Source organism: Cyprinodon tularosa, unplaced genomic scaffold, assembly GCF_016077235.1.
Source record: "Cyprinodon tularosa strain WSP-4 unplaced genomic scaffold, ASM1607723v1 ctg10, whole genome shotgun sequence".
Classification (NCBI taxonomy): Eukaryota; Metazoa; Chordata; class Actinopteri; order Cyprinodontiformes; family Cyprinodontidae; genus Cyprinodon; species Cyprinodon tularosa.
In genome coordinates this window covers 2,027,395-2,053,445 of record NW_024037782.1, presented here as the reverse complement: position 1 = coordinate 2,053,445, position 26,051 = coordinate 2,027,395, and the positions used below count along the sequence as shown (strand labels likewise).

At 40.1% G+C, this 26,051-nt stretch overlaps 1 protein-coding gene across 1 annotated transcript; it reads left to right on the top strand.

The window, feature by feature from the left end:
• The first annotated feature begins 817 nt into the window (after positions 1–817).
• LOC119792948 (NADH dehydrogenase [ubiquinone] 1 alpha subcomplex subunit 4-like 2) lies at positions 818–16,932 on the top strand. Its single transcript, XM_038299844.1, has 4 exons — positions 818–1,066; positions 5,812–5,897; positions 14,623–14,686; positions 16,571–16,932. The coding sequence occupies exons 1-4, from the start codon at positions 1,025–1,027 to the stop codon at positions 16,625–16,627; spliced, it is 249 nt and encodes an 82-aa protein (XP_038155772.1). The 5' UTR covers positions 818–1,024; the 3' UTR covers positions 16,628–16,932.
• The last annotated feature ends 9,119 nt before the right edge of the window (positions 16,933–26,051 follow it).

Here is a 26,051-nt window from a genome sequence, read left to right as displayed (position 1 = left end):
AGAAACTTTTTATGGCTTTCTTTCTGCAAAGGTTCAACTAATAGTTTTGCTGTTGATAAATGTATTGATCTTCGCTGTGGATCTCCACAGCCTCACTCATAACCGACTTTCACACCAAAGAAACCTGCTGTCAGTTGGACCAAAGTTACCTTGAGACTTTAGGCTTATTCACTCTTATAAACCATTTTACTTTTTTTGTGTCACATTATATCCAAATAAATTACGTTTAAGGGTAAGAAAAATCATGATGAAGTGAGACAACGTAAAGTTGTCTCACATCATCCCTTAAGTATGATAAACGATGTAACAGCAGCAGTTACCTTAAGTAAAGAATAGCAATAGTTTGTGCAATTTCCCCAGCATAGCATTAAAGTATTAATTGCCTTAGGTTCATTAGATTGTAGAGGGATGTAAGGGAACCTTTATAGTCTGCAAGTGCAGCATCATTGACTAATCAATTGCCATTATCATGGTCTGCACCCAGGGGACAAGCTCTCTGTTGCTATCAATTCTCATTCTTAGCGAAACAAACTGAAAAAAAGCAGCATCCAACATCTCAGAAAGGGATCATTTTAGAGGTTTAAGCAGGATTTAAACTTTTAAAAAGTGACCCGTTGACAATAACAAACTGTTCTGCACTGTAGCTTTAGTCCCAGCAGGTATACTGCTGAACGGCAAAGCAGTTTAGGACTCAGATCCATGGGTGAGCCTCAGTGGAAACATTCAGCGCTATGAACAGATGTGATTATGAGGATTACGACTTACGTCTCTGCCTCTGTCTCTCTAGCCTTTGACCCTCTCTCTTGTGCAACGGGAGGGAGGCAGAACGGGAGACTGGCAACAGGTCTTGTTGCTCTGGGGGACAAACTGTACGTCAGCCAACAAAAAAAAAAAAAAGCTCTTTCAATAAATCCGCACAGAGACATTATCTCACATGGATATAGTCATCAGTTGGTGACTGGTCCCTGTTTTTATGTGGTTTAGTTTTTATTAAGGTGGACTCATTTTCAGAGGAATAATAAAGATGATTAAACACATGATTCAGCATGCGAAGAAACATCCAGGGGTAGGTTGGATTGCTTGTTGTTTGTTGAGTGCTAATTATTTCAAAGACATTAATTATTATTCCTTCCTTGTTAAATTATGTAGTTATGAGTCAAAAGAAAATTGTAAGGACTTTACTATCTTTAAAACTACTTGATTTATACATAGACATGCAGTATAAACTGAACATTTGTTAACTTGGAATAAAGCCAATAATTTATTTAAGTAACTTTAAAAGCATTTTTAAAGGTTGTGCATTGGAAAAGGGGGCTAACAAAGCCATATAAAGATTGTTTTGCATGTTTATATAAAATATTTTAAATAAAATGAAAATATGATGCAAAATGACCAAAAAACTACCGTAAAAAGGAGCCACTGCTGTTTCAATAGAAACAATACCCCCCCCTTTTTTGCCATGACAGCTTCTATTACTGAGTAATTTATGCAAAAATAAATCCACAACAGAAATAACACAGAGAAAAGGATGAACTGTTCGGCTGAAAGCTCGAAATGCACAGAAAACTTAAAAGAAGAACCTTGAATGCAAGTTCTTAAATAAAGTGAAATGCTTGAAACAGGCACTGTGGCGGCACATCATTTCCCTGCCTTCTTAATTTGCTTTACTATCTTAATAAATAAATGGAAGAAAGGATGACACAAGCTGTGTGTGTGCTTGTTTTTCTCCTCTGTTGCCTTAGAGCTGTACTGAGGGTGACCCAAATTCATGGACTGACAGGGCAGGCTTGGCAGCGCACCAGAAAAGTAATAAGGGCAGCAACAGTATCGAACCCCTGCGAGTATAAAACACTTCCTATATTGGTCAGCCTGGATGGTGAAAGGTGAACTGCTCAGTTGTGTGGCTCAGTGGGAAGATATGAGCAGCATGTAGTAGACGGCCTCCTATACACAAGCATGTCTTCATTATTTGCTCCATGTTTGTGTGCGTGTGTCAGATCAAAGCTGACCTGCTTCTATGTGTATATGTGTGAGTGTTGCTGCTTGTGTTTACTCTAGCGATGACAGAGCTGATGCCTCTGCACTCAGCCCACAGTGTGTGTGCTTTCTATGAACCAATTTCCAAGGTCATAAAGTCTGTAGAGATTCTGTACCACATATAGGGTTCCCCACACAGCTTCAAAATTCAAAATAGCACTTTTCTTCACTCTAATTTCTTCATTTTTATTTTTTTTGTCACAGTTTGAGGTGTATTATCTTAGCTATAACTGAAATAAAGCACATTTCGTAGCATAAGGTTCAACAGGAAATTTCTGTAGATACTTTTACTGAGGGAAGGGACTAAGTATGGAACATACAAAAACAGCAGCTGTAAGGAGATGGATGGATTATGGACAGCTTATGGATCACAGAACATAAATCAGTTGGCAAAATAATAGATGGATGGTAGATGGACAAATGAAAAGAGAAAGACAAATGGATGGACTGAGGAAAGGATAGAAAAAAGTGCAAATAGATGGATGGACAGACAGAAAGATGATATAAATATATATGATTCAGGAGGAGCCAATGCTGGAAACTCAATGACTTGATTTGAATAAGGGTTTCTGTGGAAAACTTTGAACTAGTCTCTCTGTTTCAAATCGATTGAATTGTCATATAAATTTAATTAAGATATTTCCTCCTAAATTGTGTTTGGATGAATCACCAACCAATGTGCACAGCCTTTGGTTTCCTCAGGCAGAATTGCACTGAGAAACCTACAGACAATACAATAAGCACTACTAAGAGAACCTCTGATGTAGAAATTGAGTGCACATAACAGATCTGCACAGAATTACAGTAAGGATTCTTGCAAACACGGTCATCTAAAATGTACAGTAACATTTTGAAATGACCACCTTGGATTTTTAGTAGATGAATGTCAAGCCTCCATAATAATAGAGAATTTATTGTAAACTGAAAAATGATTGCCTTTTATGATGAAAAGAATACATTAACACTGATAATGGATTGCTGAGAAGCTAAAACGTATAATTCTGACAAATCCCCGGTAATTGGGATAAATCCAGATTTTCCAACAACTGCTTTTTTTTTAAAGTTTTGCTGGGAATAAGTTCAGCAACCCTGAAGATAATCCTAACCTTACTACAACAGAACACCTCTGGGATATATTAAACCAGAAACTTTAATTTTGTCCTTCTCCAACATCAGTGTCTGACTTCATAAATGCTCATCTGGAAGAAATGGACAAAAATGTTTATAAAAAAAAAAAAAAGTCCTAAACCTCGGTAAAATAATTCCTGAAAGACTTAAGGTTGTTATAACTTGAAAACGGTGTGTCAAGACCATGTTAAACCCAATGGATTAAGAGTGGTATATTACTCAGGTGAGCAAAAGAAATCTTTTTAATATAGTGTATTTCAACCTTAGCCCTACAGATATGAGTGTGGGGCTCAGGGAAAGGTTTCAATGTCCTCCTCTGTCACTCTTCTCTATAAAATTTCTGCATGAAAAAAGTATGAACAAAATTTATCTAATGAAATATCAGATATTTTCACAAAAAGATGCATTTGCATCTGGTCTTAAATACACTGCAGTTAAGGGAACATGCTATAATAATTTCCTTTATTCCCGTAATTGGGAAATACAGGTTAAAATACACGACCTGTTGTTACTAACTTATGTTTGTGTAACATGTTCCCACTTTTCCGCTATGTGGGCCGGATCTATCAAAGGTTTGCGTGTATAAAAACGTGAGCTATTTCACTGCGCACGCTAAAAAATGTACAAACTGATCTATCAACAGCGTGCTAAAAGGATTTGGTCTTTAAAACGTGCTAAATAGCGCCTCTTATCCATTTAGTACTTTTTCTGCAATGAATATGCAATATGGGGCGTTTACACGCAAAAGTGCGTCTTGTGGGAGGAGAACATGTAAATATATTAATTTAGCACTCGCAAAGTGATTTATCAAACCTGGACGCAATTTTGCTGACGGTATCTGACTCTATATTTAACACGTTTCAAAAGAAGGTGCAAATGGTCTGTATGCGTAATTGCGCACACATGGCAGCGGTTACTGTCGCAAGAAGGAGACATGGAAATGAAGCAAGGAGACGCAGAGAACGCATTTTTTCACTCCGTGTGAATATTTTTGGAATGAACGAGGAAACGATCATCAAAACATATCGTTTATCCAGCATTGCCATTTTGGAGCTGTTGGGGGAACTCCGAATGGATTTGGAGCCAGCCACAAGGAGGATCCACGCAATACCAGATATCACGAAACTCCTTGCAACATTGCACTTTTTTGCATCTGGGTCATTCCAGCGTACGGTTGCAGCGAGAGCTGGGATCTCCCTATCTCGTTTTTTCAGAAGTGCTGTGCGACGGGGTCGGGGTTCTCCCCCTGCGCCTGTGGAGCAACATGCCAATGCTGCGGGGATCTCATCCACAGTCACAGGCCAATACAAAACACCTGTTTTTTGTTTTGTTTTGTTTTTTTACTGCAGCACATACCACCTTAGGGAATAAAGGTTGCCAATTTATATATATATATATATATATATATATATATATATATATATATATATATATATATATATATATATATATATATATATATATATATATATATATATATATTTTTTTTTTTTTATTTTTTTTTTTTTTTTTTTTTGTTGGGGGTCACTAAGATTTAAATTTCTTAATGCACTAGTTTGTACAGACTACAAACTACTTTGCCGCAAACCACAAAACGCGCAAAACCATCATTTAAATAGGGCGTCTCCAACAGTTTTGCACCTGCCACCAGTTACGCAATCACTCTTGTTAAATCACCCGCAAACCATGGTTCAGCCCCTCGCGCAAAATTCCAGTTTGCGAGCGCAAATTACTGCACGCAAAATTGGATCTTGATAAATCCGGCCCTGTGTCTTCTAGCAATCCTCTGGGATTCTAGGGGTTTAACAGAGGCAATGCTGCCGTAGCTATTAACCAGAACTTAAAATTTCGGGGGGAAAAAAATAAAGTTTTGTCATTAGACATCCTCTTAATGAGGTAAAGCAAGTGGCAGTGCAATTTGTGGGAGACAGATGTCTGGATGCAGCTGAGTAGAGACATCCTTCAGTTCAACCTGATCAAACTGTCAGCTCTCTACAGCTCGACTAGATCTGTCTGAGCTGCAAACAGCTGTTCGCCAGCGGTGTGACTCTCCCGTCCGACTCGTACACAGAACCACTCAGGAAAGTGTTGACAAATAGATGCAGCGCGGTTTATGGTTTCTCTCACCTAAGCTTAGGTGTTTAAGATGACAAATCACATAATCCCCCTGTCCCCTTAAAATACTTTTTTTTTTTACTTTAATTCCTATCTGTGTCAGCAGTTAGAACCTCTGCACAAATATTAAGCAGCAGCACGTGCTTTAATATGCCATTTTTTGGAAAGAAGTGTGGTTTGTGTGTGTATGTGTGTTTCTCAGTCTGACAGGTATACTGTTAAAGAAAATCTGCTGCAAACACACACCCACACACACACACATGCAGATGATGGCTTTTGCTTCCTTTGTGTCCTTGTCGGTTCAACCCATGTTGACAGTGAACAACCTCACACATGGCCTGAGTTTCATGCATATGCAAAAGGGCACAGAGAGGTGAAAGGAGAATGATAATAACTACCTGCATCTTTGTGTCGGTGTGTTTCCACACAGATGCATGTTGGTTTCATAGCCAACGGCTTCATATGATGTGCAGTTCTTATGTTGTATCATCGAGGTTTAGGGCTAATTTATTCTTCCTTTCCTGTCTCTAGTTAATCCCTCAGTTTTTCTTCATGACTCTGGGATTCTCGGGGGCCATGCTCTACCTGATCCGACTGGCAAGAGGGCCGCATGTCACGTAAGACTGCCCAGTGTAATAATATTACATCTGCTGTTTTATTTTTGTTTTATTGCACAGAATGATCCTTTGAAATGTTTGTGTTTCTTCAGCTGTTACATTATAACCATGAACTTTTAGTTATTAGAAAGTGTTTTGTTTTTATGTGATAGACCAACATGGTACAGTGTTTAAATAACATACAGCACTGTTCAGTGTTTTAGTGATGACTTTTTAAATCAAAGAGGACAAACTTTGCAGCAGGTCTCTAAAAGAGAGTCTTGGAATGTTCACATTTTACTTCCATTAAAAACATAATTACTTATGTCATGTCCACAGACATCTTACTTAAACGGCATGATCCCTTATTTTGTTGCCATCTAAAGAGCAACTAAGAAAAATAAAATAATGTCATATTATTTACATCCCAAGAACAACAAAAAGTCATGGATAACCTTTTCAAGCTCTAAGAGGCTGTAAAAAAGAACCTTTTTTTAAATTTTCAAAAAGTATATATATATATATATATATATATATATATATATATATATATATATATATATATATATATATATATATATATATATATATTTCATACTTCTTTCATGAAGTGACAGTATGTGATAGATAGCTGTATAGAAAGGTGCTTTTACATCAGTTAATACATTTATCCATACTCTATATTCTACTTAAACCTTAATTTTGAGATTAGGGTATTAGTGTAAATGAATCTCTTATATTTTTCTTTTTAACTATTTTGCCAGAGGTGCCAATAAGTAGTATTGTTTGTATTCTATTGTGTTCAGAAACATGTGATATGACAACAAGAGCCAAACTATGTATTTGTAATATTGTTAAAATCTTTGCCTCATAGTTGCAGAGCCACTCAATGAGGGTTTAGCTGACAAAAGGTGCTGCACTGCACTGTTTCTCCCTGCAGCTATGAAACAGACAGACACCATAAAATAATCAGAAGAGGGAAAGCTGACCAACATGTTTCGGATAAAAGGTGGGGAAGTGTGCACAGCAACATCTGGGTCGGTAAGAAGGACATTATGGAGCTCTTTGGCCACCATTATCAAACATTATGCTGACTAAAGGGGAAAAAAATACATTTAATAGAACAACAAATTTGACAACTCGGAAGCATGAGGGCCGTAATGTTCTGCATAGGGATATGAAGTAGCTAACAGATCAGGACTCAAGTTTATCTAACAGGGAAGGTAAATTCTGATCATGTTAGCAGAATCCAGGTCCAAATTTTAGAATGTCATTAAAGAAAGTAAAAATAAAAAATAAAAAATCCTATTCTACAAAACAGAGACTCAGAGCTAAGCTCATAAATTACAATGAGCTGCAAATTCTGTCTACCCATCTGGAAGTGGAGGGATATCACATACATTTAATTCATTTTTACATATTTTTTCAATTGTCCGCCTATTTTTATACTATAATGAATGCAGGCGGGCGTTTGTTTTTTTAGCAAAATAAAATAAAATAAAACATGTTTTTTTTCTTTTACTTTATACTCATTATGAGAAATGTCAACACACACAAATAATTCAAAGTACATGGTGTCTTTTCATTTGTGTATGGAGTAAGTATTGGAAGCTTGGGGAAAAAAATGTTTTATGTAGCGACTCACATTTTGTCATGATGGGTTCTCAAATGGAGACCCAATTATGCAGAACACCACTTGATGGACACAAGGATGAAAGTTTAACACGTTTATTAAGCACAACACACAGAATGTACTGATGACAGGTTCGGGCCTGGGTTCTGGTTTCACCGGAGTCTGCGTGAGAGACAGAGCGGTTAAGGACTGCTGACAGGATTTGATTTCCAAGTGAGCTCTGATTGTACCTTGAGGGTTCTAGAGGTTCTCTTTTGGGAGAGTCTCTGTTGGTTCTGGAGAGGTGTTTATCAGCAGAGTCCGTTTGCTGCTTCAGCGTCTCACGTCTAGCTTGAACAGACCTTAGCCTTGGTTTCCCAGCTCTGGTCCAGAGCTGCTTGGAGGTTCTCAGAGAATCTTCAGGGTTTGGCTCAGAGGGTCGGCTCGGCAGGTTAGCTCTTCCTGAGCTTTCACGGAGGAGACACGGGTTTCCTGGAAACACAGAGATAGGGGTTAGAATCCAACCTGGATTCAAAGTCATGGAGATACTCAAAGATCTAGGCTTTAGCGCTGACCAACTGGAACAACACTGCGGCGTTGAGGCAAGGTCTGAAGACAGCTTATATAGTGGATCCTCTGATGATCTAGATGAGCTGCAGCTGCGCAGGAGGCTCCCTCAGAGGATCCACGGCGGACTCTGCTGGAGAAAGATGGGATATTCTCCAGCTCCCAACAGTACCCCCCCCTCAACAACCGCCCCTTGGCGGTGCGGAAGAGGTAGATGGGCAGGAACGCTCGTACTCCTCGATCAATGTAGGGTCGAGGATGTACGAGCCTGGGACCCACTGACGATCCTCCGGTCCGTAGCCCTCCCAGTCGACGAGGTACTGCCATCCGCGACCTCGTCGACGGGAGTCTACAATGCGGCGCACTGTGAAGGCCGGATGGCCATCGACCTCCAGGGCGGGTGGTGGGGAGTCGGACGGTGGGCACAGAGGGCTCGAAGAAACAGGCTTAATCTGGGAGACGTGGAATGTAGGGTGGATTCGGAGGGACTGAGGTAATTGGAGACGAACAGCTGAGGGGTTGATGACTCGTGAGATCTTGAAGGGACCAATGAATCTTGGGGAGAGTTTTCGAGACATCCCCTTGAGGGGGATGTCTCGAGTGGAGAGCCACACTTCCTGGCCTTCAGAATACTCGGGGGCGGGGCGTCTCTTGGCGTCGGCGAAACGTTTAATTGACTCGGATGACTGGTTGAGTGTGGCGATGGTCTCCCTCCAAATCCTCTGACAGCGACGGATGTGTTGGTTGACGGACAGCACCGATATCTCTCTCTCATCTGCAGGGAAAAGAGGTGGTTGGTATCCGAGACTAACCTGGAATGGGGACTGTCCAGTGGATGCAGAACGGAGAGAGTTGTGGGCGTATTCTATCCACGGGAGGTATTGACTCCAATCCACGGGGTTATTGGAGGTGAGACAGCGGAGGGTGGATTCCAGCTGCTGGTTCATTCGTTCTGTCTGGCCGTTGGATTGAGGGTGGTAACCTGAAGTGAGGGATGGTTTGCAACCGAGAGCAGAACAGAAAGCCTTCCATACCTGTGAGATGAACTGTGGACCTCTGTCCGAGAGGATTTCCTGGGGAATGCCATGAAGCCGGAAAACATGTTTAATAAGTAGCTGGGCTGTCTGGAAGGCCGTGGGAAGTTTCCTGAGGGGTACTAGATGGCAGGACTTCGAGAAACGATGGTTAGGATGGTGGACATACCTCGGGAGACAGGGAGACCGGTGACAAAATCAATGGCTATGTGGGACCAAGGACGAGAGGGAACTGGTAGTGGTTGAAGCAGGCCTGAAGGAGGTTGGTGTGAGGCTTTGTTGCGGGCACATGTGGGGCAAGCCAACACATACTCCTTTACGTCTTTGTGGAGTGTGGGCCACCAGAAGCGCCTGGAGATGAGAGCAACTGTTCTACTCACTCCTGGATGAGCGGTGAATTTGGCGGCATGCATCCACTGGATCAGACGGGACCTGACAGAAGATGGGACATATGTACGATTAGGCGGACCGGTACCTGGATCTGGTTCTGTGGCTAGGGCAGAGTTGATAAGATCCGTTATTTCCCAATTGACCACTCCAATGGTACATGAAGCTGGAAGGACAGGTTGAGGTGTCTCTGGATGATCGACGGAGTAGAGACGAGAGAGAGAATCGGGCTTCACGTTCTTGGATCCGGGTCTGTAGGAAATGATAAGGTTGAAACGTGAGAAGAAGATTGACCACCTGGATTGGCGAGGATTTGCCTGCTTGGTTGACTGGATGTAAGCCAGGTTCTTGTGGTCTGTCCATACAAGAACCGGATGCTCAGCTCCCTCCAGCCAATGTCTCCATTCTTCCAACGCCAACTTAATAGCCAGGAGCTCTCGGTCACCCACGTCATAGTTCTGTTCTGCGGAAGAGAGTCTACGAGAGAAGAAATCACATGGGTGTATCTTCTGATCAGAGTCGAGCCTCTGGGAGAGAACCGCTCCAACCCCAGAATCAGAAGCATCCACCTCTAGGATGAACTGTTTTGTTGGGTCAGGTTGTATCAGAACGGGTGCTCTAGAAAACAAGGATTTGAGTTTCTCAAAAGCAGCTTGAGCCTCGGGAGTCCACTGAAAAGTTCGTTTAATGGAAGTCAGAGAGGTTAATGGAAGGGCGGTTTGACTGTAATTTCTGATGAATCGACGATAGAAGTTAGCGAACCATAAAAACCTCTGTAGCTGTTTTCGGTTTTCAGGAACTGGCCAGTCTAAAACTGCTTTGATCTTGTCTTCTGAAGGTTTTACCTGGCCGCCCTCGAGCACAAACCCCAAAAAGGTGACTGAAGGTTGATGGAATTCGCACTTCTCGGCTTTCATGAACAGTTTATTTTCCAGTAGTCTCTGTAAGACAAGACGGACATGTCTCTTGTGTTCCTGGAGGTCCTTGGAATAGATGAGAATGTCATCAATGTACACAAAAAACACGTTGAGGAAATCTCTGAGAACATCATTAACCAAAGCCTGAAAGCAGGCAGGAGCGTTAGTTAAACCGAAGGGCATCACCAGGTATTCGAATTGACCCAAGGGTGTCTTAAAGGCAGTTTTCCATTCATCGCCCTCTCGTATCCTAAGGAGATGATAGGCGTTTCTTAAATCCAGCTCGGAGAACACTGTTGCACCCTGTACAGGTTCAAAAGCAGAGGCGAGAAGAGGCAGTGGGTATTTATTTTTAACTGTGATCTGATTTAAACCTCGATAATCAATACAAGGTCTCAGGGAACCATCCTTCTTGCCCACGAAGAAGAAACCGGCGCCCAATGGAGAGGATGAAGGGCGAATTATTCCAGCAGCTAATGATTCGTTGATGTATTTCTCCATTGTTTCTCTTTCGGGCTTGGAAATGTTATACAATCTGCTGCTAGGAAGGGGTGCACCAGGTAAAAGTTCAATGGCGCAATCGTATGGTCTGTGTGGAGGTAGGGACGTCGCACTGACCTTACTGAAGACAGGGGCTAAGTCATGGTACTCCGAGGGAACTGAAGAAAGGTCGGGAGAGTCCATCTCCCCCCCCACCACTAGGAGGCCCCAACATAGGGGCAGCAGAACGAAGGCAGGTTTCGTGGCACATAGTGGACCATGATTCCAGAAGACGTTTAGTCCAATTAATGTGAGGGTTGTGCTTCTCCAGCCACTCGAACCCGAGGACCAGCGGGGAACATGCAGAGGGAAAAACAAAGAAAGTTATTGTCTCTCGGTGGTTACCTGACAGAAGTAGCTCGAGGGGCTGGGTTTGGTGGGTAACACGATGGAGTCTTTTTCCGTCTATGGCGGACACACTGAGAGGCTGAGAGAGAGGAACGGTTTTAATCTGGAGTTGCTGGACGAGGTTAGAGTCGATTAGGTTACGCTCACAGCCTGAGTCGATGAAAGCGGAGAAAGAGAGACTTTGGTTATCACAGAAGAGCGTGGCAGGCAGTAACAAACGAGGAGATTTTATTGTATTAATCTGGCCCGCCAGACTCCTCAGATCCTCTGGCGGGCCCCGGCTTTTGATTTTGCCGGACAGGAGGCGATGAAGTGTCCACTCTCGCCACAGTAGATACATAGCTTACTTAGGAAACGCCTCTGTCTCTCCTCTGGAGTGAGCCTAGTGTGTCCCACCTGCATAGGTTCAAAATCCCTTTCCCCCGAATGAGAGGCTTGAACAGGCAATGGTAGAGATTGGGACTTAGACCTCTGAGTGGGCATCTGCTCTGTAGAGGGAGAACACACAGTCACATTAAGAGAGGCAGGAGAGAAATTACTCAGCTTCTTAGAACTGTTTCTGGCTCGAATCCTATTATCAAGCCTAATGGATAGGCGAATTAAATCCTCGAGGGAAGCTGGTTCGTCGAGGGTTGCTAGTTCATCCTTAATCTGTTCGTTTAATGCCATGAAGAAGGCTCCCTTCAAGGCGCTTTGGTTCCATCCGGAAGCTGCCGCCTTAACCCGGAAGTTTATTGAAAAATCTGCCACCGATGAATTTCCTTGTTTAAGGCTGAAAAGAGCTCTGGAATCAATAGTTTGGTCAGTTTCCTGGTTGAAAACCTGGGTAAATTCAGCAATGAAGTCAGAAAAACGGCAATTTAAACTGTCGTCAGTGGCAAATCTTGCCTGAGCCCATTCCAAGGCTCTTCCTGTTAACTGAGAAAGAATGAACGTTATCTTCTTGTGATCTGTGGAAAAACTACTAGGAGAGTTCTGAAAAATCAACCGACACTGGAATAAAAATCCTTTGCAATCTTTCATATTACCGGAGAATTTCTCTGGAAGACTAGGGCGGAACTCTGATGACGTCACAGGTTGTGACCTCGGGGGAGGGACTGGACCCGGAAATGGTTGCTGAACAGATGCAGCATTAGCGCTATTCAGGAAGTTAGCACAACTCTGTAGCATTTGGTTATGAGTTCCAACTAGATGGTATAACTCACGGAGCGTTTGGGATTGTCCTTGTAGTTGAGCATCCTGTTCCTCCAAACGACGGGTGAGGTGATCTGCTGGGCCTTGAGTTTGGCCGCAGTGTTCTGTCATGATGGGTTCTCAAATGGAGACCCAATTATGCAGAACACCACTTGATGGACACAAGGATGAAAGTTTAACACGTTTATTAAGCACAACACACAGAATGTACTGATGACAGGTTCGGGCCTGGGTTCTGGTTTCACCGGAGTCTGCGTGAGAGACAAAGCGGTTAAGGACTGCTGACAGGATTTGATTTCCAAGTGAGCTCTGATTGTACCTTGAGGGTTCTAGAGGTTCTCTTTTGGGAGAGTCACTGTTGGTTCTGGAGAGGTGTTTATCAGCAGAGTCCGTTTGCTGCTTCAGCGTCTCACGTCTAGCTTGAACAGACCTTAGCCTTGGTTTCCCAGCTCTGGTCCAGAGCTGCTTGGAGGTTCTCAGAGAATCTTCAGGGTTTGGCTCAGAGGGTCGGCTCGGCAGGTTAGCTCTTCCTGAGCTTTCACGGAGGAGACACGGGTTTCCTGGAAACACAGAGATAGGGGTTAGAATCCAACCTGGATTCAAAGTCATGGAGATACTCAAAGATCTAGGCTTTAGCGCTGACCAACTGGAACAACACTGCGGCGTTGAGGCAAGGTCTGAAGACAGCTTATATAGTGGATCCTCTGATGATCTAGATGAGCTGCAGCTGCGCAGGAGGCTCCCTCAGAGGATCCACGGCGGACTCTGCTGGAGAAAGATGGGATATTCTCCAGCTCCCAACACATTTAGCAACTCACATTTTACACATTATCAGAGCTGTTCTTTGAAACACTTTTTAATCCCCACAAAATAAATAAATAATAATAATAAATAAAATTTAAGTATGGCTGTCTTTCCAGCTTCACATGTGAAATATGCACATTTAAAAACATATTTTGCACATGGAACATTTGGATTGCAAAATGTGAAAAATCTTATAATTAACATGTTTAAAATGTCTAAGCGTTATTAATTAGGATCTATGAAGTCATGCTTCAAGTCATGTTTTTACTTTCTTTTTTTGAAGAAATCAATTATTGTGACATCATTGCTTGGAGGCAATGCCTTAATAATACCTTTCCGGGGGGAAATAAATACTCAGAATGGAACAAAATGTAAAAATTAGAGTAGAGCTGTTTTAAAAATATTGTCGTTGTTATTAAACAGCATTTTTACTGCTTTACTCTTCTATTTGGTAGACATAATGTTGATTGACACAGGAAGGTCTCTAGGTGAACAGCAGCCACTCTTGACATATCCATCCACAGCAAAGATAACATTTTAAAGATTTAAATATGTGTTTGCATAAAACACTATGGTATTTTTTGATAGAAGTCTAATTGAATCTTTTAGGGTAATATATGCCTTATATGAATCGTTACATAGAAGAGATCCCAAACTCTTTAAAAAGAAAGAGATAAACCAGTTGTAGAGATAGAAAAGAAAAAGAAAATCCTTAGATTTTGTGTGCTGAGCCACACCAATCACAGCAAACCCTGTGACCACTCACGTAGAGTAAATGTAGATGGATCACGTTCCATTTCAGAACACACAGAACCTCTTGTTCTGGGGGTCAGCCGTAAAGCCTGACCTCATCACCAGCTGGTGATGAGTGCTGTGGTCAGTTGCTTCCTCCCTCTGAGGCTTCCCAGTGTTTGTTGTAATGGACACACGGGAGGACAGACACGCTCCTGCTGTCATCCCAGTTTGTTTGTAGTTTGGCAGCATAATGTGCTTGTGGAGGGGGAAGTAGAGGAATGGACTGTCGCGCTGGAGTGCTGTGAAATCCAGATTTTGGTTAATGAACAGAGAAAGAACTGCCAATTCACAGAGCTGACTTCATCTCATAATCACTTTTTTCCCCTCCTGACTTCTGTCTCCTTTCAGTTTTGAGTCTCATTTCACTTCCGTCCTTCTGCTCCTCTTTTCTTCTTCATAATTTGTTACATAATCCGAAATCCTCATAATCTTGTCCTCCTTATTTACCCTGTATGCAGTCTATTTTTTCTCTCTTTCTCATGCTCAATTCTCACATTTGTATTTGGCTTTCTCTTTTTTCCTTCTCTCTGAATTTCTTACATTTGCAGTTTCTGGGACAAAAAGAGTAACCCTGAGCCCTGGAACAAGCTCGATCCGACCTATCAGTACAAGGTGACAATTCCCCTCACACAAAGCCACTTTCCTGCTCACATAATGTCTCCAAGAAAACATATATATAACCAATGCTTTGCTGGGTCAAAAAAAAAAAAAAAAACATTTATCATAACCTTTTTTTTTTTTTTTAGAGTCAAATAAGTGTTAGCAAAATATCAAATGATGATTATGGCTGATTCCAGATTATTCTTAGCTTTGTTCAAAGATATACTTCAGGAAACTGGAAACTAAATTAGAAAAGTATTTGTACCCCTAAACCTTATCACTTTTTTGGGAAGTTCCAACAGAAAACTTTCATTTGGAATTTACTCATTACTGTAAAGTGGAAGTAAATTTGCAGTGATGAAGAAATGTCAAGCAGGCTTTAAACCTCTTACAGAGCCGTCTTCATACCATCATTGGAAAATGGAAACAGTAACATAACAAACCTGCCAAGACATGTCTGTGCACCGTAACCGACGGAGCAAGACAATTCAGTTTAGTTTGAACATTTTCCAGTGAAAATGTATACATGAGTTGAAACCAATCATACAGAGGTGAATTAGAAGGCATGTAGCAACAGCAGAAGGAAAAACCGCAATTTACACGGGAAGCAACCTCCAGCAGAATCTGGTTCAGTGTGAACAGGGATTGGTGAGCTTTAAGGATCAGGATTGTATTCAAGAGAGAGAAAGAAGAAAGTCAGTGCAAAAATAAAACCATTATAAGGTTGTCATGGTCTTGTTTCTATTGTGCTTTGCTTTGCTCTAGGTTTCCTAGTTTTATTGGTTTAATTCCTTTTTTGTTGTAATTTCTAGATTTATATTAGTTCTCATGTTTTTCTGTTGTCCTCTTGTGTGTGTGTGTTCCTTTCCCCTTGGCTCCCTCGTTGTCTCCTCTCACACCTGCTCCTTGTCAGCTCGTTAGCCCTCCCTTTGTCTCTGTTAGCTATAAATGTTCTCCCTCTGCTCTCACTCTTTGTTGATTCCTTGTCTTTGCTGTCCTCCCATGCTGTTGTCCACCTACCTCGTCTCTCCCTGGCTCTAGTTGGATTTTTGGATTCCTGCCTTTGTTTACTGTTTTTGCCCCATTAAAACTCCTAGAAATCTCCTCAGCCTCTCTGCCTCTGCATTTGGGTCATACAAACCAGACCCAACCTTGACAAAGGTTTATTTACACTTCAAAATCCCGCCAAATACACTGAATGCTGTTGTGTTAAAATGAAAAAGTGTAAAAGTTGAAGCTGTAATGTTTATTCTTCCCAGGAAAGGTAAAAACCAGAAAAGCAAATGGTCTTATTAAAACTATGTACTCAAAGTAAAACGTATAGAACAACAATTTGACGGAATCTGTATGGATCTAGACAGGATGACTTTGGAGAGTAGATAACTTTTCTGAGTTTTTTTTTTTTTTTGAAGGCTGGGGTTTAAATCCAAGGAATAAAAGTTTCTGCAGACAAAAGGTCACGACAAAACATGTTTAATTCTCCCCAGCAGGCCAAAGGTCTCACATCGAAATTCCACTAGCGTCCAAATAATAACCATAACGAGGAGCGAAGAAAGAGAAGATTTCAATAGTTGAAATGGTTATCAAAAGTAAATGTAAAAAAAAATATATATCAGTGCAATAAAAATGAACAGCTTTTTCGGGTAGGTACTTACCTTTGATTTATGCAACCACACAGTGACTATAATCCATCCGAACTGTTGGCTATAAGGCATTAGAGAATGAGAATATAAGAGAGAAAAATTACCCCCCTAAATTTTAGTAAATTATATTCATGCAGGTGTGTTTGTATAATTTTAAACTCCTTTCATTTTTTAACATACCCTCCTGAAGACAGCCCTGATAAATCTAATTTAAGCAAAGCAGATTTAAATGTATTCCACTTTCCCTCCGCAGTTTGTTGCCGTCAACACAGACTACAAGAGCCTGAAGAAGGACAGACCTGACTTCTAAAGGTCCTCCATGGAAGAATGGGACGGCAAGTTCAGCAGGACCTCCTCCTCCAGCTGTCACCTCACCTCATGTGAAACCTTATGCACAAATTAACCCTGCCTGTACCTTTGCAACATATACTCTTAACTAATGTGGAAAAAATATATATATTAAAAGATCACATGATGCTATGCATGGTTCGACTTTAATCTGCTTTATTTTGTTGTACGGAACCAATCGGATGGTATTTCTGGATGGCAGGGTCCATATTTTCCAGTGCTTTGGATATTTTATCCTGTATTATATTAAAAACTCTGCACCTTTGACTTTTCTAAGATGATTTTATTTTATTAATTCAAATAGTGTCTTATTCTATTTGGTTAATTCTGTTTTTACCTTTTAGTTTACCTTTTGATATGAAATTCCTTTAGTTTGCACTGCATACACCTGATCAAGCTCTAGATCCTCAGAAAAAAATAATGTAATAATAAAAACATAATGTACATTTAAATAAATCTAATATCACTATTTCTGTCAGTTTTCTGTCTTGGGTGACACTCATCTACTTCAGCTGTTATAAGATCTCATGACAAACCAATAACCGTTGTACCATATTTGCCTCTAGAACTGCATTTTTAATCCAGAGAAGAATGAACTCGTTGGAGAGCGGACAGGCAGACTAACGTTAGACCCAGAGGAGTAAAGGAGCGGACTGTCACTAGGTTTTCCAGAAGTGGACTTGAACAGATCATGTGGAGGTTTCCCCTTGCTCAGTGTGACCCAGATAATCCTTCCAGGGGGGTAGACGGTCCAGGCTTATCCAGTGTTTCAGGAAGGCTTCCTGCCAAAGAACAAATACAAAACCAAGTTTAGACTCAGAGAGACAAGACCAAGGTTAGACTCTGCTAATCTCAGTATGGCTAGAGTACCCAATACTGGCAAACACTTTGGCCTCAAGGTAGTGACAGCCCGCTGCTCAAATACTCCTCTGGTAAAGACCCAACGAGCCGCAGGTGTGTAAGGAGGCCCAACGAGAACAGGGCACCATCTGGTGGTGGAGAGAAGAAAAAACACAAAAACAACCCACACACACACACTGGAATCCTAACACTCACCCAAGCCCATAGATCCTTCCTGTAGTTGCAGCAGCTTTATTGGAATGACCTTCAAAGTACATACTGTATATATTTTTTGTTTCTGAATTGGTATTCTATTATTTCGGTGTGACCAAACTTAAGTAGGAATAAAGGGTTATGGTTAAGAGACTTTTTGGCCTCAAAGAATTGGACATACCAGAGAAATTGTGAAAAGCTGGTCAGCAGTCACATATAACCTCATGTTAACACTTTTTCAGTAGCACTAGTAGCTGTTAATAATTAGTAGTGCAGCAAGTAAGACAGACAGAGATAGAAGGGGAAGACATGCTGTAAAAGCCAAAATTAGGAGTGAAAACCTGAGAAAACTGTACAGAGGACTGTGACCAAGACACAAAAACAAGGCAAGTTTATTGGTAAAGCAGATTTCAAGAAGAGGATATTCAAAATACTTTACATGGAAAGGAAAACCTAAAACATACATTGCATATTAAAGACAAATAAAAAGCTTACCATGATTCAGTTAATATATAATGCAAGGAAAAAGAGTGATATGAATAGACTGTTAAAACAACACAATCAATAAAACAATAAAGACAGAGGTTAAAAAAACAGGTTCCTGAGGGTGTGTCCAAAACCAATGAATAAAAGTGTGATTTTAAAAATAAGGGACATTTCACATTTCATGAAAAATCCCTCCATGAGTATGACTTAAACAGTTAAACAAAAGCCTAAATAAAAGGTTGCTTATTCTTCATTTGGAAGAACCCAGGATTTCAGCATTATAGCTCCTCTGATGGTTTGTTCTGAATAAGTGCAACATAAGAACTGAACGCTGCTTTCTGCATTGGTTCTGGTTTTCGGGATTTAGAGTAGATATCAGAGTACCTTGGTGCCTGAAAGGATTGTACAATTAAAATAAACCTGCAGTGCATTTTGGCACAAAGCCATTCAGTGATTTATTCACCAGCAGGGGAGTTGTTTGTTCACTGCATGGAGCCGGTATAAGAGCTTAGCAAAATTCAGGGTTTTAATGTATTTTATTAAAAAATTATATATTTTTTTTGTTATTGTTTAAAAATCAAAATTACATCAAGAGTCTAACTAAAGCTCACTATTAAGCATTGTGTGGTTTTCAAACTGTTTGATCCTTTTCTGTCCGTGCATCACTTACCGTAAGAAAAAGGCGACAGGTGTATCTGTCAGATTATGCTGGAGTTTCACTCAGTACTAAAACCTGTGCAAGCTGTGGCTTTAAATGTTCTTAGATCCATCCTAATATGACATGAGGACATGCAAATCCCATCAGTAGCCTGTAGGTCCTCTTTGTTGATGTAGCTGTTTTGGTGTTTTGCATCTGTAATGTTCCTTTAGAGGCACTGCATTCTTGTCACACTTTGTCATAATCAGTAAAAATTCAAGCCAAGGAACAAAGAATGTGAACATAAAATGAAGAAAATAGTTTGACACTGTGAGGCTGATGAGGTAATTTTTCAGTGAGTTTTACATTTTTACATTTTTAATAGAGCATACAAGGCAATGGTACAAGGAAGGGTTTTCTTCTAACACCTTTTTAGATAAACTCCTAAAACTTTTAAGTCTCATTTGGAAGTATGTTCAAAATGCCTCAGACTGACATTAGAATCAACTTTATTAAAATGACCCTCAGAGTATCAAAAATACATAGTAAGTTTTTCTCTATTACAAGCCAATATCTGAAACAAGATCAAATTTATATACATGAACCTTTTTTCTTAGTCGGTTTACTCTACGCCAGTTTTTAGCAGCTGGTCTTTGTTTTCTTCACCCTTAACAATCCAACATAAAAAATTCACATTATACTAAGCTTAATTTATGCACTGATATTGTTTACCTCTGACATACATACCTCTACATCATCTTGTAAAAAATGTTACTGAGATGTTCAAAGAGCAAAATAAAGAAAAATATTATCACTCATATTTTATCCTATTCATTTTTCTCATCCAGATAAAAGAGAACACACAAAAAACATTAAATGAAGTTTTCAGAGATCTTTGGATTATTTTTTTAAGCACAACCTGCTGATAGGAGACCCTGGTGCAGCGAGAGTAAGTGTCAAAGCAACTATATACGCTGAACTTGTTTTAGCACAAGGGCAGAGAAAAATAGAGGCAGATAATTTGGTTGACAGGCTCCTTTTCTGGCTCTGGGTTTATTTTTTCTGAGGCAGTCAACCTTTCAACTTTTAAGACTAGGACTAAAACTCCTTTTCATAAACGTTTTGTTAGAGCAGCTCAGGTTTTGGCATTGTTGTTCTGCAGCTATTTTCCTGTAAGATACTAACATCTAATATACCAAGAACATTTTTTTACTTTGTTACTTTCTATTATTACTCTCCATTTATGCTTCTCCAGCAACTGATGTTGCATAACTTTGTGTTCTGTTTTTTTAACTGTATAGAAGTTATACTCAGACTGCCATTTCAGGTGAACTGTGAAACCTTTCTAGGAGGGAGCCATTGGCTAAATTACAGTTGCCAATAACTTAATTATTTCTTTCTAAGGATGTCTACTTTTCTGTATTAAACTCTTTCACTCAACACAAATAAAGAAGCTCTTGCTGGAATTACCTACAGCTGTATATATACTTTTTGCATTAAGTATTTTTTTTAAACTTGCTCAGACTTTTTTATTTAATTTCATTTTTCTCTAATTGTTGAAGCCAATACAGGAGTTGCTGCTGCCATTCATACCTTTTCTATAACTAACACTCTACTCCTGGATCAGCACTTTTGTGTGTTTTCTCAGTCGTTTTAAATCCCCAGTCAGTCGCGGCAGATGGTCCATTCCCAATGAGCCAGGTTCTGCTGGGAAATGTTTTTTCCTATTAAAGAGGGTTTTCCTTTCTGCTGCAGCTGCATGCTCACTTTTAGTAATTGTGCAAAGTTAAAGTCTGGATGCAATCAGCTGTCCACTGTGGCAAAACACTCATTCAAAAGGAGTGATCAGGCAAAGTGAGTAGCTCAGTGGGTAATGTATTCTCACAATTGAAGCACTTTGTTTGTAGTTGAAAAAAATCTCTCTCTCTCTCTCTCTCTCTCTCTCTCTCTCTCTCTCTCTCTCTCTCTCTCTCTCTCTCTCTATATATATATATATATATATATATATATATTTTGGTCTGTAAATTAAACAAATAGCATAGCACTGGAGCCATGCTACACTCATCAGCTGACTCCTGTAGCACATGAAACTATGCTCAATGGAGCACAGTACACTGCTTCAAATTTTTTTAGAGGACAAAACATTATTTACTCATCCAATCACTTCACAAATCCAGTACTGCTGGGATAAGTAAGTCACACATGCACACATGCTGAGATATGAAGTTGCAGATAAAAAGGCCCAAAATAGAAATCAATCATGAGAGGAGAATGTTTGTGTGGGTCAGAGAACATTTTTAGAGCAGTTTTCAGACGGAGAGGATCAAATATCCATTTCAATCAGGAACAGAGTGAGAGACAGGAATCGGTGTTTTCTCCAAAATGCGTCTCCTGGTAGCATAATTCCCCCCTGCTGGAGGAATCATTGGATGATGAAGTTTAGTCGGTGTGAGCTCGTTTGTATGCTTCTTCGGATATTATCAATAGACAGCAGACAACATAAAATCCTTCTCTAATGGCACACAAACTGTCTCAATGTCAGGCCCCTGGGCTCTGTCTGCTAATACACTGCTTAATAGACAATCTATGTTCCAGACCCTGCATGGGTCCATTTAGGGCTGCTGGTGTGTCTGTGTGTGCACATTTTGAACAGCAATATGCTTCATCCAACAGTGTGGTGACCTGCCCTGTGGGTTCGCTCCGGTAATGTGTGTGCGCGTGTAGGTGTGTGTTCGCTTATGTCAGATACAGAGAACCTGCTGACAGGTAATCAGCCACACCAAAGCATCACACCGGGGCATAATAGCAAGGTCACACAAACACACAGTGCAGTTTACAGCTTGTAGAGATACACTGGGAACTGTGACCGTGTTGCCTCTGTTATTGTAAAAATGTGCAGATAACAGCCCTCCAACATCAACCAAACCAGCCTTTTGATTCTAATCAACACTTTGGTTTATTATGTTTTTTTCTACACTCTGCAAGTCCAGTAGTTTGTGTTTTGTCTTGGTTGACAGCTTGGTTTAGAGTCCAACAACTTCACTATATCCATGAATCAACTTTACTTCATTTGAATTTCTTATAGATATATAGTTTTTATAGAACATGAGTCCAGAACATACTATCTCAGATCGTTTTGGAATCCAGGAAAAACAGTGAATCCAGATATACTTCTTGCTCTTTATTTAGTCACACTTCTTTAAATCTTTCATTTTAGCAACCACATTGCTGATGGAGCTGAAGTACTGTTAAAAAAATTTTAAGCATTTTTATTTTTTGCAAAAAAAGCATGCTCCAACAATCAAGCTCTTCGTTTAATAAATTAAGCCAATTACTTGATTAGAGTAATTGTTTCACAAATGCTGGTTGCATATTTTCTATATTTCTCTTTAGACATTAAAACCAATCCTGCACACCACATAAGCAGGAGGGAAACTCATAAAGGCCACCTTCACCCTGGTTACATCCTCCCTGATGAGAGAGAGTAGATATTTTTAGATGAGGATTAATTTTAATGGGTAAGATAAGAAGTAAGTTGTGAGTGGAGGAGGGTTTGAATAAATAAGTAAATAGGACATGCCTAAAAAACAGGAGGCGACGGTGGCAGTGTTGGTGTGTAGTTGTTGTGAGGCCTTGGGCGGCTGCATTGATATGGCCAAGATAGTGAAGCTTTTCATCATTTAACGTTTTCTCCCAGAGCAGAAACATCAAAGATCAAACCCGGGTTTGTCCACAACTCCACGATACAACCCAGGACAGGTTGTTAGGCTTAATTGGACTTTTCTTCCTTATTTTCTCAAGTTTTACATTCCTAATTAGAAAGAAAATGATGACATCTAACTCTTAAACTCAATTTCGGAGAATTTTAATCTCTTAGTTGGGGCAACAATAAATATATATCCTCCTGGGTTGAGGAAAGAAATGCTAGATATTAATGTTCAACTGGGAAAGGCAGAAGACTTCATATTTTTTCAGAAAAGATGCTTACATTTGAAGACAAACTCCTGAAAAATTTTGCTTTGTCCAAGTTGCGAGGTTAATCCAGGGCGTTGTGTATTTTTCCTGGTGATATTTTAAATTCTGACATTAGTTATATTACAAAGCAACAAAAGCTGACAACATGAATACAGATCTGGAAAAAAAAAAGACAACAAATACATTTCATTTCCCTACAGGATTAATAAAGAATTTTTGAATTAATATGTATTGTATGAGGGATAAAAAAAAAAGAGGCTTATATATTCTATACCATCCTGCCAATGTGACTTATACCCAAACAGGTGTCTTCATAGTAAAAAGGCATGAAAATAGCTAACAGCGTATGGAAATCAGGATAAAGATTTATGCTGAATTGTCTGCCTGGTTCATAGATTCCCTCAGCGCTCGAGGAGTCGGAAACATTCCTAGTGTGGTGGAGGTAGAGACAAACAAAAAGAATAGGCTCCTTTCTTTTATTAGTTCACCCGCTGCAAGTCTGAAAAAAAATACAGCAGCGATCAATTTAAATTTTTTTAACGATATTTGTGGTCCAGGCAAAAGTAAGAAGGAAAAAGAAGGAATCTCTCTGAATAACTTAGAAACAGCAGTTTCCTGTAGACATTCATAAATACATTACCTATGTCGCACAAACATACACAGCATTGGATCTCCATTACTTTACACAAAGCATGGAGCATTAAACTGTAAAGATATTTAGGACTAGTTATACAATCTTTACCTGACATTCTGAAAATATCTGAAACTATCCTTTGGCTTGATCCACTTTCAATGTCCTATTACTGAAATTGTTTATATAAATAAGCCTGCCTTTCCTGGGCTGAAACTGTTCTATTTATAAATAACTTTTGTTTCTTAAAGGTATTATGGGGGATTTTCTCGAATTTTATAAAAGACCCGCCCTCTCCACTTAAAAAAAAAATAAAAAAATGCATGGGCGAGAGCATGCACAGGCCCATTTCTCCTCGTGCATGCTCTGTTTAAAAGTTGCTTTTCTCATAGCTCATAGGCTCACTGTGTCTGAACGTCCGCACTAACTCCTAAATCCCTCAATCGCTATATGGAGCGGGGACTTTATAGTGAACTCGGTCAACTTACCATTCAGACAGATGATCACCTCCCTGTTGGTCTACTGCGCGGGGGCTGCACCATCTTCGTTATCATTTGCCTCTCTCAGGTAGCAGCAGCCTATGGTGATAGTGGGCCGCTGTGAAAGAAAATCCAATAATGCTTTGCGAGAGCTCTCTGTGCAAAGCATTCTGGAATATATCTGTCTCTTCTAATGCTACGTTCACACCAAAAGCAGCAGGAGCAGCAAAAACGCGTCTGCTGCTTCATTTATGATGCTTGTACAAGTTTAGTTCTGACACGCAGCAGGAGCAGTAAAGCTGCTTCAGCTGTGCAATGGCAAAGTGGGTCTGATGCGCGTTAGGCGGAGCTACTCTATCCTTTCTCGAGCAGCAAAAGCTGACATTTTGCTGCGCCTTGACGCGCTGTTAGGTTTATTCAATGATGATTACAAATTAATGTATGTACATATAAAACATTGGAGAAATGAGATGCTTCACTCTGTCTTATGATTCAATCTGAAGACCGCTCTGCCTTGCGATTCAGTCAGTGGAGCATCCTGTCTTATGACATGATCAATTGTCCTGTCAGAACAATACTCTGTTTTGTAACCATCTGTTATGTTCTGTTAATAAAAACGCTCTGCAGAGGAGGTCGGGGTGAGAGAGGGTTAGTGAGTTGGGTGCGGCTCTCTTCTCCTTCTGCAGAAGCTGTTGTTGAAAATCCCTTTCTGTGTGTCCTGTGTGTAACCTAACACGCACGTCAAACATTGACTTTGTATGTAAACTAGCTGCTCCTGCTGCCTCTGCTGCTTTTGATGTGAACGTAGCATAGACCTTTCTTTTCTTCTCATACACTTCATAGACACTTTTTGTCTTACGACCCTCTGCCATTTTTAAAGAACCGCAGTGAGAAAAGTGGGCATCAATGACCGTCTGAAACCATAACTCCCGACAGATATACGCCTATAATGGTGCATGTGCAGAAAAAGATAGCTGATGGGATGAACAGTTAGGACGGCCTTACGTAAACGTATCACCAGAATGACTGACAATTAAGAGGATCACTTATTTTGATGATGCACCGGGAAATAAACAATCATCCTCTATACCTTTAATGTGCACGCTGTGCTCGCACATCGTAACATGGTCCTACAAATGATGAATGTTTAAAAAAAGAGCTCTTCTAAGCGATTTATCTGTATTATGGGAAGATGGCTGATGATGTTGGATAGATCAAGATTTTAAGACTTTAAAAGGTTCATTAAAGTTAAATCCTATTTTGATTGTTGTTCTACTTTTTGTCAGAATTAAAAGTTTCATATGCATGTATGACACAAAGAGAGTTAGTCCTACTGAATAAAGCCCATGACGCAAAGCAGCCCCGGGCCATCACACTACCACCACCATGTTGGACTGTAGGCTAGCTGATCTTTTCTGAATTTTTATATTATTTTTTACATCAGACACACCAGTATGAAGTCTATCCAAATATTCCCACTTATGTCTCATTAGTCCAGACCTTGTTTTTCTTCTTGTTTTTATGTTGTTTCTTAATGAACACTAATCTTAAAACTGAGATACAGTAAATGGGATGCCAATTTTTAGATGTTCTTTTAAGTCCTTTTTTGACTTGATGGATAACAGATTTGCTCTTTTGTTCATAATGGCTGATAGATATGGCTTTACAACCCCTTCTTTATAGTTTGATCATAATTCTATCATCTTTTCACCCTTTTTTTTTAAGATTGTGAAGCAATGCTCTGCTTTTCAGATCTTTTAGCGTACCCCATGATGTCAGAAAGCTTTCATTAAAGTGATGTCTTGATTCCAGTAGGCAACACATTTCAGTTTGGCTCATGAAACTAAAATTCTACTTTCACAAAACAATGTGTTAGTTAATTCATAATACCACAGACAATGGGGGTGATTTTTTCCCCCACATAGGAACATGCTGGTTTGGATCTTTTTTTTTCTGGAAAAAAGAAACCTGTTAAAAAGTGCATCTTTTCATTTTTACTGAAGTTGTTATTTTTTCCCCCAAGCTTTTTATTGTCATCACTCTGTCACAAGTACAGAGCCAGGAAATTAACTCTCTGCATTTATCCCATCCCCTTGGGGAGCAGTGGGCTGCCATGGTGCAGCAC

Excerpts from the sequence above, each read along its gene's own strand:
- LOC119792948 (XM_038299844.1), top strand. The coding sequence starts at position 1,025 with ATGATTAAACACATGATTCAGCATGCGAAGAAACATCCAGGG. Across the intron at positions 1,067-5,811 it reads ATGCGAAGAAACATCCAGGG|TTAATCCCTCAGTTTTTCTT; the intron begins GTAGGTTGGATT and ends TCCTGTCTCTAG. Across the intron at positions 5,898-14,622 it reads GCAAGAGGGCCGCATGTCAC|TTTCTGGGACAAAAAGAGTA; the intron begins GTAAGACTGCCC and ends TTACATTTGCAG.